The sequence below is a fragment of the Solea solea genome, chromosome 2 (genome assembly GCF_958295425.1).
Source record: "Solea solea chromosome 2, fSolSol10.1, whole genome shotgun sequence".
Taxonomy (NCBI): Eukaryota; Metazoa; Chordata; class Actinopteri; order Pleuronectiformes; family Soleidae; genus Solea; species Solea solea.
In genome coordinates this window covers 4,404,642-4,421,321 of record NC_081135.1, presented here as the reverse complement: position 1 = coordinate 4,421,321, position 16,680 = coordinate 4,404,642, and the positions used below count along the sequence as shown (strand labels likewise).

General features: G+C 43.4%; 1 protein-coding gene across 3 annotated transcripts in view; it reads left to right on the top strand.

Annotated features, from left to right (window-relative positions):
- Positions 1–16,680, top strand: part of LOC131446888 (FERM, ARHGEF and pleckstrin domain-containing protein 1-like) — a 51,755-nt gene that overhangs the window by 24,980 nt on the left and 10,095 nt on the right. Inside the window, exons 3-15 of one of the 3 annotated variants that reach the window (XM_058618284.1) lie at positions 1,343–1,447; positions 2,780–2,822; positions 3,339–3,417; positions 5,329–5,426; positions 5,922–6,036; positions 7,539–7,686; positions 8,790–8,885; positions 8,995–9,161; positions 9,245–9,313; positions 9,441–9,516; positions 9,849–10,059; positions 16,147–16,355; positions 16,453–16,539. In XM_058618284.1, the coding sequence (XP_058474267.1) occupies positions 1,343–1,447; positions 2,780–2,822; positions 3,339–3,417; positions 5,329–5,426; positions 5,922–6,036; positions 7,539–7,686; positions 8,790–8,885; positions 8,995–9,161; positions 9,245–9,313; positions 9,441–9,516; positions 9,849–10,059; positions 16,147–16,355; positions 16,453–16,539 (1,503 nt within the window). Of the gene's footprint in view, positions 1–1,342; positions 1,448–2,779; positions 2,823–3,338; positions 3,418–5,328; positions 5,427–5,921; positions 6,037–7,538; positions 7,687–8,789; positions 8,886–8,994; positions 9,162–9,244; positions 9,314–9,440; positions 9,517–9,848; positions 10,060–16,146; positions 16,356–16,449; positions 16,540–16,680 lie in introns of all 3 variants that reach the window. The other 2 variants (XM_058618276.1, XM_058618274.1) reach the window with 2 other exon arrangements.

Sequence of the window (16,680 nt, the reverse complement as noted above, 5' to 3'; positions counted from 1 at the left end):
TATTGTAATTTATCACCGCTGGCTCGAGAGGCTTAGATTGCGTCACAATGCGTGTTCGCGTGTCCTTTTTTAAATGTGCGAGGCGGGCGAGTACTGTATGTGGGCGTGTCCGTACTGACGGTCTAAACCACACAGAAACAGATGGACACACACACACACACACAGACAGACACACACACGGTAGCCAGATGGTGTCAGACTTGGATCACACTACCGTGGGCTTCCCTGCTCTGATTCCTCTCCTTCTCCCCCACTCATCGTCTCTCTCTCTCTGTTATCTATTGTGAAGTTTCACCCTCTCTTTGTCCGGCATTAACACGCGTCTTATCCGTTTGAACCGAGTCTTATTTTTAGTCTCATGGGAACCTGGCGTAGTGCAGAAAATGTTCCCCTTAATCGCATAAAAGAACTCTGACCCTGTAAAACGTTGTGCAAAATAATGATACTAACTGAAACAAGGTACAGTATATGGCAATGAGCCAACAGGCTTTCACTACCTTTTGTTTTATTTGCCTGAAATTGTGAACTTGCCCCAACCAGATTACGTCATGCTTCCTGCTTCTTTCTCATTAAAAGAGGGAATTTATGGAAGTAAATCTATGGTGAAAGAGAATCAAAAATAAAGAGTGTCTTAATGTTGGTGAAAGACGGTGTTAAATACTATTATATAATCAAGAAGTGACTAAAATAATCTGTTTTTAAATGTTTTTGATCTTTGGAACGTCATTTGAAAATTTAGAAAAGTGTAAAATGATAGTTTGTTAAAGAGAAATGGATTTATGCAGAATTATGAATGTATCTAAGGTGTATGCCATTTATATTGTTTAAATTTTGACATTTTTTTAATGTTCTAGACTCAATAAAACCACAGTCTGACAGGCTGGTACCATTTAGCTCGAAACCACGTGGGGAGATAATTGTTGCGTACTAATTTTGGGGTTGCTTCCATGTCTGAGTGTTTCCTTTCATGTTCTTGTCGGTGGGGATCGATTAAGTCCCAAACTGCGGGGAGGAGATTGCTTCATGCTTCTCATGTCTCTGCTGCTGCTGGACGGCTCCAGCAAACCACTGGTAAACAGTGGTAAACAACGGCAAACGTGCAGACATGACGTGGTTTAACAGACGACAGATGATGTCTGTCTTCAAGTGCACACACGCGCTCTGTCCTCCAGCGTTGTGACAGAAAATGGCAGCCTCAGTCTGCCTGTAAAACCTCCTAAAATGTTACAGACTTGACCTTAAAATCACCCTCTGATGCGATGCTTTGCGACAACGTCGTACTTATCCATCTTCTAGTTTCAAATGTTTTAAAAATGTCGATTTCTTTCTCTTTCTCTTTCAGCAACGTTCTCCCGGCAAAGTGCTGTTTGACCTGATTTGCGTCCATCTCAACCTGACGGAGGGAGACTATTTTGGGCTGGAGTATCTGGACCATCGCAAAATGACGGTGAGACAGAATCTAGGGTACTGTCGGTATGATTTTCTGTCTTTAATTTAGGGTTGACTATTTTAGCTTATAGCTTTGTTTTAACCGAACCATAAACCAGTTCATTTCCTAACTTTAACCTAATACAATTCAAATCCCTTAAGTTAACCACAGGACTATTGAATTACAGTTGACATCTAGCTGGGCTCGGTTTTGGTCACTATGTGGACTACTGGTCCTGACAAGGCCAGTGTTTATGCAGGAAAATGTCCTAAAGAGCCTACATGCTTACATACATACATACTGCATGTATCATATGTATATACATATACACACATTCATTGTATATAGTGTACACATACACATGGTCTATGGCATATCTTAGGTACAGAGGTATCTAATAAACAAAGATACTGTACGTATGTGTAAATGCATATTTTATCACTTGTTGATCTCTCCTCTCTGTGCGTCCTCTTCCTCTTTACTCTGAGCGTGAAGCGTCATCCTCTCCCACAAGTTTATCTTTAGCTTAAATGACATGTGTGCTCCCTGGAAGGTTGTGATTAGTTCGGTGTAATGGAATGGAAGTTCTTCTTCGTCATGTACCACAGGAGGACTCTTTTATCTGCAGTTCATCGCCTGGACATCACTGATTTCATGTGATCTCAGTTTCGTCTTGCCGTTTCATCGCGGAGCAGCTGCTTGTAATAATTGGATGTAAATGCCTGAGGGTGGGGGGGGGGCGTGTCTGTGTTTTCCTGTGTTTGCTTGTGGAAGGTGAACACATTAACGTATCAATGTGCACAGTCAGACGTCAGACACGGACGCTCTCTGTGCACTCTCACTGCCTCGGGTCTGAGAGCAGATTGAAAGTGGACAAGTAGAACACATGATGTCACAGTGTAGAAATAATGGCCACAGTGTCGGTGCATGCACGGAAGAAAGACGCGTACGCTTGAAGCGATTCATATCACAGGGAATATCAGCGGCTGTTTCCGGTCTTGTGTTGTTGACTGTGTGATTTATAGATATAATGAATAACCCAGGATCAGAATATGCTACATCATAATCAAAAGTTATTACACGGAGCGTTTCACATGCGCTCATGTGCCTAACAAGTTGTGATTATGCTCCATAATGATGTGTTGCTGCATCTCCATGGTGTTTGGTAGTTATTTCATCTAATATTTCGAGAAGTTTTCCTGTCCTCTGTTAAGGAAATTGTTGATTTCATTTACCAGTGAGAACCAAAGGACCTACCTAACTTTCCTTTATGGAAATTCTTCACAATAATTACGTTATAATGATGATTAAACTCGTTACGGATAAGTGAAATTGTTCTCTCTCCCTCAGTTGTGGCTGGATCTGCTGAAGCCGACGCTAAAACAGATCAGACGTAAGTATCTGTCTCTTTGTAATGATATTCTGCTTTCACTCGAGAGCTGCAATGTCGAACACATTTATTTACAGTTCTCGCCACAAACATATGCACACAAAGATGTGATACAGGCGTTCAAATGTAGGGATTGATAACTGCCAATCCAGTGCTGATTAGTGCTTTTTTCTAAACTCTGAATCAGGTTTGGTGTCAATTTACAATTTGAATAAACATGAGCTGCATTTAAGGATGTGAATCTGGGTGAATGAGTCTCCTTTAAAATGTTGTACAAGTGTCAAAAGTGCAGATTTGATTTTAGTGCTTCATTTTCAAATGCGGATTAAATGTCTCGATTTGAATTTCTTAAATTTTCCTTAAAAAATAGACTTGACCTCCTTTCTAAATTAGACACATGACACACTACACTTATCATATATACCACAGCAGTGGTGTTGAGATTATTTTTGTCTGTATCTTGACTTCTCTGGCCGTCCCCTTCATCTGCACTCACACCCTTCATTTTCCCTCCCTCAGGGCCTAAAAACACCATCCTCCGCTTCGTGGTGAAGTTCTTCCCTCCTGACCACACACAGCTCATGGAGGAGCTGACTCGGTAAGGTCTCATGGAGGGAGAGCTCCTCAGATAAAATGCCATGTTGTTTTCAGTATTTTCGGGGTGGGGGGTGGGGGGGGGTTTAGACCCCAAATATGGCTCCCAGCTGCATGTGAACATGAAACTCAGACCTCTACTCATGTGTTTGTCTTCTTGCTTTGTGTTTTTGGTCAGCTACGCACCATTTGTAACACATTTTTGTCCACATGCCACAGCATCCAGCACGGTTTTTCTTTTTTTTCCGTCCCCTTTCTGGCACTTTTTGTCTCTTTAAATGAGAACCAGGCTCATGAAAACATGTGGAGATTTCTGTTTCTGAACGTTTTACTGCCAGAGTACTGAAGTTTGTCACTGTGTTAGACGCTTCTTTTATCAAATAGGAACCACCGGTGCTTCGGGAGAAAGGATTTTTGTCTCTATTTGCGTTTAAGATTAGATTATGTAAGAGGAAAGATCTTGTTTACACTTGTTGCCCCAGTTCTTTTCACCCACTTGTTTATCAGCGACCATCTCGTCTGGCTCTCCTTCTGGTTCTGTCTGACTAAAAGCTCATCAGTGTCACCAACACTGTCTGTGACAATCTGAAATCTTATTTTAATCATGAAATAAAGCTTCAAACTTATCAAAATTATCAAAAATAGTTGCCGATTCATTTAGTAATCTATAAATAATCGATGAATTGTTTCAGCTCTAAAAAGCTCTGTCTATTCATGCATGTGCCAGCTTACTGTAGCATTTAACAGGAAGTAGGTGACGTCTCTCAGGGTTCATGGCGTTGAGTGTTTTTGTTCGACCGTGTGCAGACCAAACATGCAGACTCACAGTTTGTCATTAGCTGTTTTTTATTAAAACGGGACACAGGGCCAATGGCTTCAGTATGATTTACGTTCAGTCTGCGGTTAATCATTTTGCCAATAACACTCTAATCTGTCAACATAGTGACTTCCTAAGCTGCCGTGCTGTTTTCTTAAACAATAAAATCCGCGCCCGCTGCTCTTTCTCTTGAGGCTAAAACAAAAATGATATAGAAACGCTGCAGAAGCCTCATTAACTTTACGGTCGAGGTAATGACACAGTGATAAAAAAAAAAAAAAAAAAAAGGTTGAATTGGATGTCACGTAAAAAGCGGCTGGAGCGTTAATTCCACCCTGACGTACACGTGGATGCACCTCAGGCAGCCGGTTATAAAGTCTGAATGAATCGGGTCTTGACCAATTTGTAAACACATTGTGTTTAGGTTGTTTTATCGTGTCCTAATTAGGCATGGCATGGCCCGACCAAATTAAATGCAATAAAGGTAAATATACAGTTTAAAACGTGCTGAAATCACTTAAAATTAACATTGTAAAGTGTAAAAAAGGAGCTCTTAAGGTAATAAAAATCATTAATTCCTGGAATGACTGGAAAGATGCAAGCTCCCCCTTGTGGCCTTTCTGGACTACCCTTTTTTTTGGGGGGGGGGGGGATTTTGTACTTTACTTTAATCCCTTTAGGGAAATTTAACCCATTGTCTGCTAGGGACCCTTCAGTCCTTGACCTGCACAAGCATTTGATATTTTCACTATACCAGAAATAGACCAAGATCGACTTATTATCACGACGTGCAATAAAACCCTAGCACTCCACCAGACATTCTTTGCTTTAAAACAAAATGTAAACCGAGAGAGAATCAGTATAGTATCATACAGGTTAATGCAGAGCATAATTATTAACAGAGAAGTCTGAATCCAGGAAAAGTGTGCGACTGTGTTTTAACGTAACTTACATTGCTTTTCACTTCATAAGCCGTTAGCTTTTTTATGACCTCCATTAACCCATTAACCTGTCCCGTCTCCGCTTCCCTTACACACACTCTCTCTCTCCCTCTGTGCCTCTTAATCCCTCTCTCGCTCTCGTTTCTCCGTCCTCCAGGTATTTGTTTGCCCTGCAGATTAAGCGCGACCTGGCCTGCGGTCGCCTCATCTGTAACGACACCAGCGCTGCCCTCATGGTCTCCCACATCATTCAGTGTAAGTGTGGCGTGTCCCAGCTACTGCAGACAGTGTGAGAACTTCTTATATAAAATATTAAATAAAATGAATATATCAAGCAAAATAAGGCTTTACATATAGCACAAGATTAAATACGGATTAGGTTGAAATGATATTCAACTACTCCATATCTGCTGCTTATGCAGAGGATATGGGATTTATGGATTTCAATTTCAGTCCCGCAGGTGGGCTACAGCACAACATGCTAAAGGATATCACTGTTGCTGTGGCAACCGTCAGTGCAGATACACTGTATGTATGTATGTGCACCTGCGGGGTGGTCTAGTATTATTGCGGCTAACAGATGGAGACTATACATATACAGTATATGATGTGTATATAATCAGAAGCAAATACAGAAGATACAATATATTTTTATAATAAATTGCTGTGTCCTCTCCTAACCTTGCATGTCACCACCTTTTTATATTCATGTCACGTAAATACTGAATTCTCCTTCCGTCCCTCCATCAGCTGAGATTGGGGACTTCGATGAGACCCAGAGTTGGCAACATCTCCTCCACAACAAGTACCTGCCCGACCAGGACGCCATCAGAGACAAGATCACCGAGTGCCACCGCAAGCACGTGTGAGTCACTGCGTTGGTTTGTCTTGCAAATCATATATAATATATTATAATATATGAATGTCAGACCATGGTATCTGTCTAATTGAAGAATACAAAATAATCCCAAAAAAGGAAAAATACCATATTTACTTCCCTCATTCCTGTGATTAAATTGTTGCTGGTGAGACAAATTGATGGGGAAACTGTCTATATCTCACAAATTGGGATGACTATATATCTTCATACTGATATTCTGCTCATACTCATGTTGTGTATATTATATCGGACACACTCGGAGTGATTATACGCCTATTTTATGTTGCTCACATGCACTTTGAAGTGACAGGAAATGACAAGAAACAAGAGTGAAAAAAAACAACAAATGGGGTCGTCGTAACAATCAGTGAAGCGACACCGTTTTCCTGGAAACATCTGCTCCTGATTATCTCTGCCTGGAAAACAGCAGCGAGCTGAGCTTTGGTCTGATTGGGGGATCAGTGTCTTGGTTGCATAAAGACTGAAGATGTCTGGACTTAACACACACACACACACACACACACAGCACATGTGCTTTCACAGTGCTATTAATTTGATCTACAGAGATAGTTATCTGTGCCCTCACACAAACAAAACACACCCCCCGTTAGTCAATTACACCCAACCCATACCCCTCTCTCCTGCTCAGATATGTATCACTTAATCTGAGTTGCTGCTCACACACACACGCACACAGACGTTATAATCTCCCCTCTGCAGAGGTGGCTATCTGCATCCCTGCTACACCCCTGGGACCACACATATAAACACACACACACACATTTTTTTCTCTGTAGCTTTCCTCGCTATAGGTTACAAATCAAAGAACAAATGATATTTTCTTGTTTTCTAGAAATGTAAATTCCACTAAAAGCTGTCATCACACACAGATAAGCGCTAAAAAAAAATAACCCAAACCCCAGCCTTGTTGATTTGTTGTCACAGCCGCAGACTTCACCACAAACCCCTTTCACTTCCTGTGGGCTCTCCCACTCACTCACTCACTCACTTCCCCTCCTCCTCCTCCGCTGCCGCCGCCACCTTCTTCTCTCCAGTGCTGCGGCCTCCTCTTGCCAACACAGGAAGGAAGTGGCTAATTCAGGGGGCTTATACAGGAAACAGGAAGCTATTTTCAGGCTTTTGTGGCAGATTTGCTTCCTCCCGCCCTGCAGCGCAGCGGGCACCGCCATCTAATCCCCGCCGTGCTTTTCGTTACTGTTTCCCCTTCCACGATCGGTCTGTTACACAAACACGGAGCGGGCGCCGCGGCCGTCCTCACATCTGTGCAAACAAGGACACATGAACCACGTGGTGAAGGATAGTGTTGACAAATGAGTTGAGATGCTATGAGAGTTAAACACATGAAGACACATTTGTATAATAGGAGATAAAACAAGAACCTAAGCATGAGGGATGTTGAGATGAGATGCTGATTAATTCGAATGTGTTGATTGACGGATAAGTGACCGATCGCTCCGCCTCCACAGCGGACAGACTCCTGCGGAGTCGGACTACCAGCTGCTGGAAATCGGCAGGCGGTTGGAGATGTACGGCATCCGTCAGCACCCGGCCAAGGACAGAGAGGGAACCAAGCTGAGCCTGGCGGTGGCGCACACGGGGGTTCTGGTTTTTCAGGTACAAAATAAAACAAAGCAGCCGTCCAACAAATACAGCCGAAGTGGAAATTAGTTAGCACATGAGAGAGAGTGCAGCCAAGTGCAGGGCTGAAACAATTACTCGATAAATGGGTTGTTAAGTTAATTGTCAATGATTTTAATCATCGGTTTGCTGATTTATTATTATTATTTTTAGCTTCTTAAATGTGAATATTTTCTGGTTTCTTTGCTCCATATAACAAAGAAATCATTAAAACTGGATCATTTTTGGTTTTTTGACATCGTCTTTCCCAAGTTTGAGAAGCACTGATCCACATTAGTTGATTAATCAAGAAATTAATTGACAGATTATTCGATTATTACTATTTTAGTGTAACCTGCTTTCCCACAATTCCACAATTATAGATTATAGAGTTTTAGTTGTTGAATTTTCTCTGCATTTACAGCTTCACTTCAAAACGTGCCTCACATGATGATGATGAGGAGTGTGAGGAGTCGAGACGAAGCATTTTCACTTTATCTAATTCTCCCCTTGTCACCAAATCCCAGTTTAACAGCCTTGCCTGAAATTCTAAAACACTTTTGATAAATTATAGGCTGTTGCAGAGAAAACTTTGGGGTTTAAACGGGCCGCTCTGTAAATGCCTGGGATTGTTTCTAAATATAAAGGAGACACATTATTGAGCAACGTCTTGATCTGCTCCAGTCGAGGTGGGAGGACCCCCCCCCAGGTCACAGTAAAGCGGTTTCACTGCTCCGTCAGCGTTCCCTGCTTTAATGGCTGCCATGCCCTTGTTTTAAAGACTTTTCCAACACCCTCCTCCATTATCTGTGGCATTAAAGCGAAGATGCTGTTTTACTTGAACCAGAAATTTAATGGCTGCACTATTTCTGAATGTTCTTATTTTTTTTTTAAATTGGTGGGATCTTATAACTTCAGCTGGTGTAGTTAATTGGTTCATGAGGTCATGTGGTCAGCCTCCGCCCAGCTTATTGGGGCGAAACACTTTTTTATTAGTGGTTGTAAATGTGAGCTCATTGTTTATTTAGTTTAAGTATTGTTTTCCATGTTTTTCATGAATATGAATCAGGTTTTCATTGTGTTGTCTTCTTTATTTATAGGGATACACTAAGATCAACGCCTTCAACTGGTCCAAGATTCGCAAACTCAGCTTCAAACGCAAGAAATTTCAAATTAAGCTGAGGGCAGACCCCACTGTATGTCCACATCACCCCTTTCTGCTTCTTCCCTTGTCTCTTTTTTTCACTTTCTAAACCTCACTCGTACTCAAATCTGTGTGTGTGTGTGTGTGCGCGCGTCTCCCAGCAGAACGCCCACCACGACACGTTGGAGTTTGCCATGGCGAGCAGGGACTGCTGTAAGATCTTTTGGAAGATCTGCGTCGAGTATCACGCCTTCTTCAGACTCTTTGAGGAGCCCAAGCCCAAACCCAAGCCCATTCTCTTCACGAGAGGGTCCTCGTTCCGATTCAGGTCAGGAGAGGTTTTAGAAATTGTCTTTTAAAGTCTTTTATTTATACATTTCTCACCATCTCTCTGCTGTGTTTTCCCTGCAGCGGTCGAACTCAGAAGCAGATCATTGATTACGTGAAGGACTCGGAGCTCAAGAAAGTTCCATTTGAAAGGTGAAACTCCCGTCTTTGTTCAGCAACCACAGAAGCGCTGCTGTGCCCGACAGCCATCAATCATCACAACAATGCACTTTTGAAGCAAGTCATTTTGAAATCATCCGTCTTGTTTTGCTGCTTTCAGGAAGCACAGTAAGATTCTGTCCAACAGCAGCTTCTCTCCTCGGACGTCTTCCTTCGGATCACAAGTGCCAAAAGAGGTCATTTGCACTTCCGACACCTATTTTACCCATTGTATTTCTTTTATTTTGCTCAGAAAAGGTAGTAATTCATGTACAGCCTCTTTTGTCTTTAAGTTATCACTTAATCATACTAACCCTAACTCCAACCCAGAACCTTACCCCTATAGTTAACATTTTCTTTAAGTTATTATTATTCTGCAGCTGTATTTAAACCTTTAAAATTATTTAAAATGTTCACCAAACAAATCAAACATCAGGTATATGACAAATGTACATTTGATGTGAGAATGATGTTCTTCTGTTGAAAAATACAAAAGGTTCATCTCACATTGGTCCTTTCTCCTCTGCAGAGTGCCCTCTCCATCCCATTAGCAGACCAGCCTGACTCGGCCAAGCTGAGCCGTCAAGCCGCACCTAATGGTTCAGGGGAGCCACCGCTGGTGTCGGCGTCCACCAACGGCTTCCAGGATACGCAGGCGGCGCCAGGCTCGGACCCTACTCAATCCAGGCGGAGCCATGGCGGCACCGGATCGGCACCGGACCAGCACCTCCTCAACCCAGGTCCATCCTGCAGGGCAAACAAAGGCAGCAGCTCCTCTATTCCTTACATAGACTGCAGCGACATAGACAGCGAATGTGACGTGACAAAGAATCACAGGGTCGCGAGGGGCCACAGCAACGCAAATGACAGCAATGAGGATGAGCCTGCTGCATATAGTAATAAGCAAGGGGCTAGCAGTCACAATGGGGGGCAAACGGGGAGCCTGTTTGGGGCTGTGAATGGGTTTTACCACACCAATCACCAGGGGCTGATGCAGCAGCTGCAGCAGCAGCAGCAGCAGCAGGGTATGCTGGGTAACAGAGGTGTCATAGATCAGCCTCCAGTGTCGAACAAGTTTAACGTGAGTCGTCTGACAGATGACGACGTCTCATCGTCCAACGGTGGCTCGTTTCACGGCCGCCTTCCGCTCCACAGCACGCTGCTGGACGAGATCTTTCAGGGCCGAGACGTGCGAGGCGCCGCGCTTAACCGACCGCTGGGCACGGGCACTCGCAGTCAGTGCTCCAGCCCGGTGATCCGCAGCTTCCACCAGCGCACGAACTCGTTCAGCCACGCCGAGATGACCAACGGTCACGGTCAGCCGCACGCGGGTACGTGCTGGAACGACGGCGGGCACCACTTCAGTAAGCGCCCCGGGGCGTTTCCGGTGGAGGCTCCCGCTGACCCGCCGTCGTCCCCCCACCCGCCCAACTACTACGGCAGCTACTCCCCGATCACCTCGAGCCGCACACCGCCACACGTGTCCAAACTGTACAGCAGCAGCAACAACAACATGAGGAACCGCTCCGACACGGATCCGTTCATCCTTAGCCAGCTGACGTCCACTCCCACCCACCACCGCGACCCGCACCGCCCGGGCGTGCACGTCCAAGCTCCCTGCTCTGCCCCGATGGAGCGGCGAGTGATCGTAACTAACGGCAATCACGCGCGGAACGTCGGCGTTCACGGTCACGCGCGCCCCAGTACGCCGCAGCGCTTGTTCGGCCGCCGCGGGAAACCCGACAACCGCAACGATCAAAACCAGCCCGTCCAGATGATAGACGGGTCCACGAGCAGCGGCACCGACACCAGCGACACAGAGTCGGACACTGGCAGCGGCAGCGCGTACAGTCAGCCGCTGATGTACGGCAACCCGGCCGCCGTCAGTGCCCTGAAGTCGGTGAACGCGAACATCGTGAGCTCGTCGCCGCTGGCGCGCAGGAAGTTCTCCTTCGGGAGTCTGCGGCTGGAGGAAGGGGAGGATGGCGAGAGAGAGGAGGGAGGGTGTTACCGCTTTAATGAGGAGGACGTAGGCAACCGTGTTTTCAGCTGTTGAACGGGGATTTGGAGAAGAAGTAGTCGATTAATATCTACGACAAATATAATCCAGTTTATTAGAAATTATAACATCGTATGTCAACATATTACAGATAAACGATTGAATACTGTAGTAGTTCTTACTCTCTTACACGAGGTTTGCCGCGACAAACCTTTTGAAAACGCAGAAACCTTTTTTTTTTAGATGTATTTGACACATTTCTAACTGTGAATAGAGACATTTAGACGTCTAGATGAGGCATTAACGCGCCACCTTTGTATAGAATTTTAAAGTCTTGAACCTAGTTGAACTTTACACAGTCAAAACTTTTGATGACGTTGGGAAATAGTCCTAATAAAGGACAAAAATGTGCCATAACTTAAAATCTGTACAGATGAACGACATGATTTTGTAGGGACTTCATTTCTACAGTTGCAGTCATTTGATATAATCCATTTACTAGAAAGATTCTTGCCCTTTTTTTTTTGTAAATGGAGGGAACGTGATGTGAATTGTTGAGGTTTCCAGGTGGCTTTGTTCATATGCGAGATGTGACCATGGATCTGCTGCCTTTGCTCGCTCTGTACACGGTTCTGATGTTTCCCCTAATGTAGCGTTCTTCTCTCAACTAACGTTTTTATAATAATTATGTGACTGTTGTCTTGTGCAATAGAAGGGGTTTAAGGTAATAGCTCGACCATTAAGGGATTTTTTTAGTGAAATGAAATGAGAGATCCTTTCCTTTTTAATTGTACAGTATATTTGAGTTCTAGAGTTCTCGGTAGAGAGTGGATTATACTTGGAATAATAGGGTGGATTTTGTAGCGTGTCGTCTGTGTCTCGTGTTGGAGGAGGGGTTCTGTAGCTAATGGTCAGTAAGCCTTCTTGTTTTCTTCGGAGCACTTTTTCATGCTTTCATTCGGTATCCGTCTGTCTGTGTGTGTGTGTCTGTCGTGGGCAACTTGCACTGTATTTTGGATGTTGATGGTAGAAACTTTTTTGTAGTCATTCTCTTTTTGTATTTACTCCAAGTAGAGGAACAGGATTTTAATAGATAACATTTAGGGGGATCCATATTTTTGATAATAACCGAAGCTCAGTGTATTTCTACGTTCCCACTCTTTATTTCCGACTCTCGCTCTTTTGTTTTCACACATTTACACAAGAAGCAATAGTCATCTGTCAACCTGTGACCATCCACAGTTGTTTGCTTTGCTTGGCTTGGGCCTTGGCGTTCACTGCAACCCCACAACAACAACAACAAAGTCACTGTTCACTTTCCTTGGCTGCTGTTTCCTCTTGTTTTTTTGTTTTGTTTTGTTACTAAAGCTGTTTATTGAAGGTGTGCTGGCCTTCCGTCTTCATCCCTGTCATTTGCTGGCTGTTTGCTCACCGTGACATTTTGTTTCCACTGCACTGTAGACAAACTTCAGTGAATGACGCTCACAAAAGGAAAACCAGTGCGCTTCTTTTGCCCTGAACTTTCATTGTGTTTCGCCCACAATCTAAAAATCGTCCCGTTTTCTGACTTTGTTTTTGGGAAAGACATTCCAACTTTATTCAGGTGTATTAAATTAGTTAGTATATACGAGCAGCATAATCAGCTATCAGTTTTTAATGTTTAAATTGATGCTTATTAATGACAACTGACTACTGATGCTTAAAACCATTCTCAAAAATTGTGTCTTCAAATGGCACTTAAGTTAAGATAATTGAAACATTTCTGAACTCTATACAACTAAAAATACAATATTAACTATATCTCATAAACACGACTCCATTTGAAGGCATCATGCATTCAAACTGTTTGCCCTAAAAAACAGAAGTTCAATCTTTGAGGTGACTAAACTCAAAACTGTATCCTTGCCTGAAGTCGACCACCTCTTCCCTCGGCAACTGCTGCATCTTCCTCAAACGGAACGAACGGTTCATGCTTTTGTGAATGTGTTGTTTTCAAGCATGTTGTGGTTGACACACAAATGCCACTTTCTGCAGCAGCAAAACTCTCTTCACATCACATCTTGTGGGATATCACAGTTTCCTTGCCTTTCTCACCACACGCTCACGATGACGTCACTGCAACACCCCCGTCCTTTACGAAGCACATTTCTCACATTTTCACACATTTTCCTGCACAAGTGCGAAGCAGGGCTGACTCAACTCCGGTGCTCTTATCGCAGAGAGGGGGGGGAGGGGAGGGTGAAAGTTGACGGTACGCAAGTCAAGTTCAATTAATGAAAATGTAAGTGCAAAAAGGATAACGATATCATTGAGAGACGTGTCATTTTGTTATGGTGGAAAAGGCTGAGCATTGTCAGGTGACACACATGCACATACTGGAGTACTAGAGTTGAGTGCTCCTTGTCTTCCATTTCACTGCCTGTCACTTCCATTGAGGCTTTTATTTTGTAATTTTAATGTACTGTACATACATACAGTAAGTGCAGGTTAGATTATGACGTCTGTATTGTAATTTGCATGCCAATGGATTTAATCAGAGCTTAATTTAATAGCTTAACTTAGCTTAAGTCAAAGTCAAAATGAGCATTGTGATCATGTCGGGCTGCTTGAAGAAATGGCTGGACATGTTTGGGAAATGTGCTTTTTTTAAATTTTATTTACCAGATGTGACGACCGTGCGATATTTAATTTATAGCACAACAGTTAGACACAGATAAGCAGCTTGTCCAAAGTGAACAAACTTCATAATCCTGGAGAAATCAACTGAAGTAAAAATCCGTCCAATGGCGTTGTTGGATTATTTTAGTTTGCACACAGATTCACATTTTGTTCCTTTTCCAGTTTTAATGCTTGGCTAACAAACTAAACATATTTCCCAACATGTCAAACTGTTTCTTTAAAGATAAACTTCTGCATGTTTTGAGTTTTTGAGCTTCACACCTGTACTTCTGTTCCTGTTTACACAACAGACTTTTTACTCACTGACTGACTTAAACCTTTGGGGAAGGAGAACTCCCAGCTTCACGGCTGTTTTTCTAATTCGTGGATCGGTTGCCGCTTTTGCTTTTGCATAACCTGTGTTTGTCAGACAATGGGGGCTACTACAGCATGCAGTGTTTGTTGAGTGACATGTGTAACGCGTAAAACCACAGTAAACAGTGGGACACACAGGAAACTGCTGCCAGTTTAGAGGAAGAAAATGCTTTTCTCTGCCTTTTTTGCATTGAGGTGATCCTCTGTTCTCTTAACGCACACTAACTGTAAAGGCCTACAAATGCACGGACTCACTGGTTCTCTGTAACACTTTTGTATTCCTGCACAGCCTGTCCTTTTATTGTTTCCATTTCTTCTTCGGTCTTCTCTCAGTTTTTATTTCCTTCTTCTTCTTCTTCTTCTTCTCCTCTCTCTTCTTCAACACTGTAACTGATTGTGCTCACTAGTGTCAATAAAATACGACGTTGTATGTTTCCAAACGAAAAGGGGACTCCGAAATTTTCTCACTGTCCAACTACCCTCACACACACACACGTGCCCCCCCCCCCCCCCCACACTTCTGCCCACACACCCTCAACCCCTCCCCATGTCTTGTGCTGTGGTAGTTAGACCGTAGAGTAGTGATGTTTTTGTGTTGTTGTCTTTTGTCGCAGTGTTCCTGTGTGCGCACACCTGGGGTGTGTTTGGTGTTTTCCCCTTAGCTCGTTGTCTTGGCTGTCGTGTTTATAATTTATTTATTTATTTTGTTGTCGTAGTTGTTCTTAGTTGTCGTCTATGTGGTGGTAAGTTCTTTTATAGCACACCCGTCACAGAGCTGCACTCAGTGGTTGCCATGGTTTTTTTTACCCATGATCCAGTTTGGTGTGTAACTGTGGACTCTTTGGAAACTTTACACCTGGGCAAGTATACAGTCACAACTTGTAGTAAACCTCTATAGTGACTCTAGCTATAGTAAAATCGTTGTTACAGATCAGAATCCCATTAGAAAAGCATCTAATTTTAGCCGTCATGACTCTCACATCACTCTCAGTGCGTCTGTAGGGCATTGTAATGGGAATGGAAAGACTTAATGGTCATAAATGCAGCAGTAACACCTTTTAACAAGAGCACAATTCAATTAGTACTTTGTGATAGCAATTAATGTTTGCCATTCAGTGCACCTTAGCAGTGTTCTGCCATTTAAAGGCTTCCTATTTCTAATGAAATGACAGTAAGTTATTTTCCAAGCAAAAGGAAAACTATTTGCTTGTTGCAGTCTCTTGTAATTGATAAATTACAGATTATGCCCTGCATTATTTGTCTTTCTGCTTTCCCAAATAATGCACACTCTTGCAGATAAACTGACTCTTAACAATCCATAGCTCCTAACATTGTGCTTCAACTGTTTTTTAACTTCCTCTTTAAACCCTGTTTTGCATGAGGATCCTAATGGGGACACTGAGTAGATGAAGCTTTGTTCAGAGTCGAGGGACGTTTTTTTTTTTCCATGTGGTGACCTAGAACAAAACGGCTTCTCATTCTGGGTCCTGGCTCATAGTTTCAGTTGTTGATAATAATGTAGCATTGTCCAATGCCTGAAATCCATTGCCATACTGGGTGGTTACATTCAGAGGAATTATCAGTTTTAAAATCGAGAAAATATCTCAGAGAAAAGAACAACAACACCACTGGCAGTGAATTTCATGAACCCATCTTCCATCTAGAATCCACCATAACACCGTCCCTTATTCTCTCCTACCATCTTCTCTCGAATCTCACTCTTTGTCCCACTGCTGTTCACTGTCTTCCTTCCTTTTCCATTTTCCCCCCCTTCTTTCCCCCTCTCCTCTCACAGGAAGTCCCGGCTCAGACGACTCTCCGCTGGGAAGTCCCCACGTGGTCGTTAACGGCAACGGGCCAGTAAATGAACAAGGGATGGGCAGCGCCGGTGTCCTGGTCCCGGGTCAGAGTCCCGAGGGACGGCAGATATCGCCTCTCACCAGCCCCCTGCTGATCGAAGCTGGATATGTCCGTAACGATGAGGAGGAGGAGGCGAGGAGGAAGGTGGGCATGGGGGAAGAGAACAGTTCTTTGGCTAATGACTAAATGTAGAATGATGGACAGTTGGGATCGAGCTTATTTTCCGGTTTGTGTCCAGAAGTTTCCCACAGACAAGGCCTACTTCATCGCCAAGGAGCTGTTGACCACGGAGCGGACCTACCTCAAAGACCTACAGGTCATTACAGAGGTGAGGACTTTGAAACATCTCCAGTTCACAAATGCATTGTCTTACTGACACATTGACACATTTTTTAATGTTGCTACGATGAACATGCTCAGGCGAGTTTGGTAATTTAGACATTTAGCATGCAAATGGATGCCAAGATTT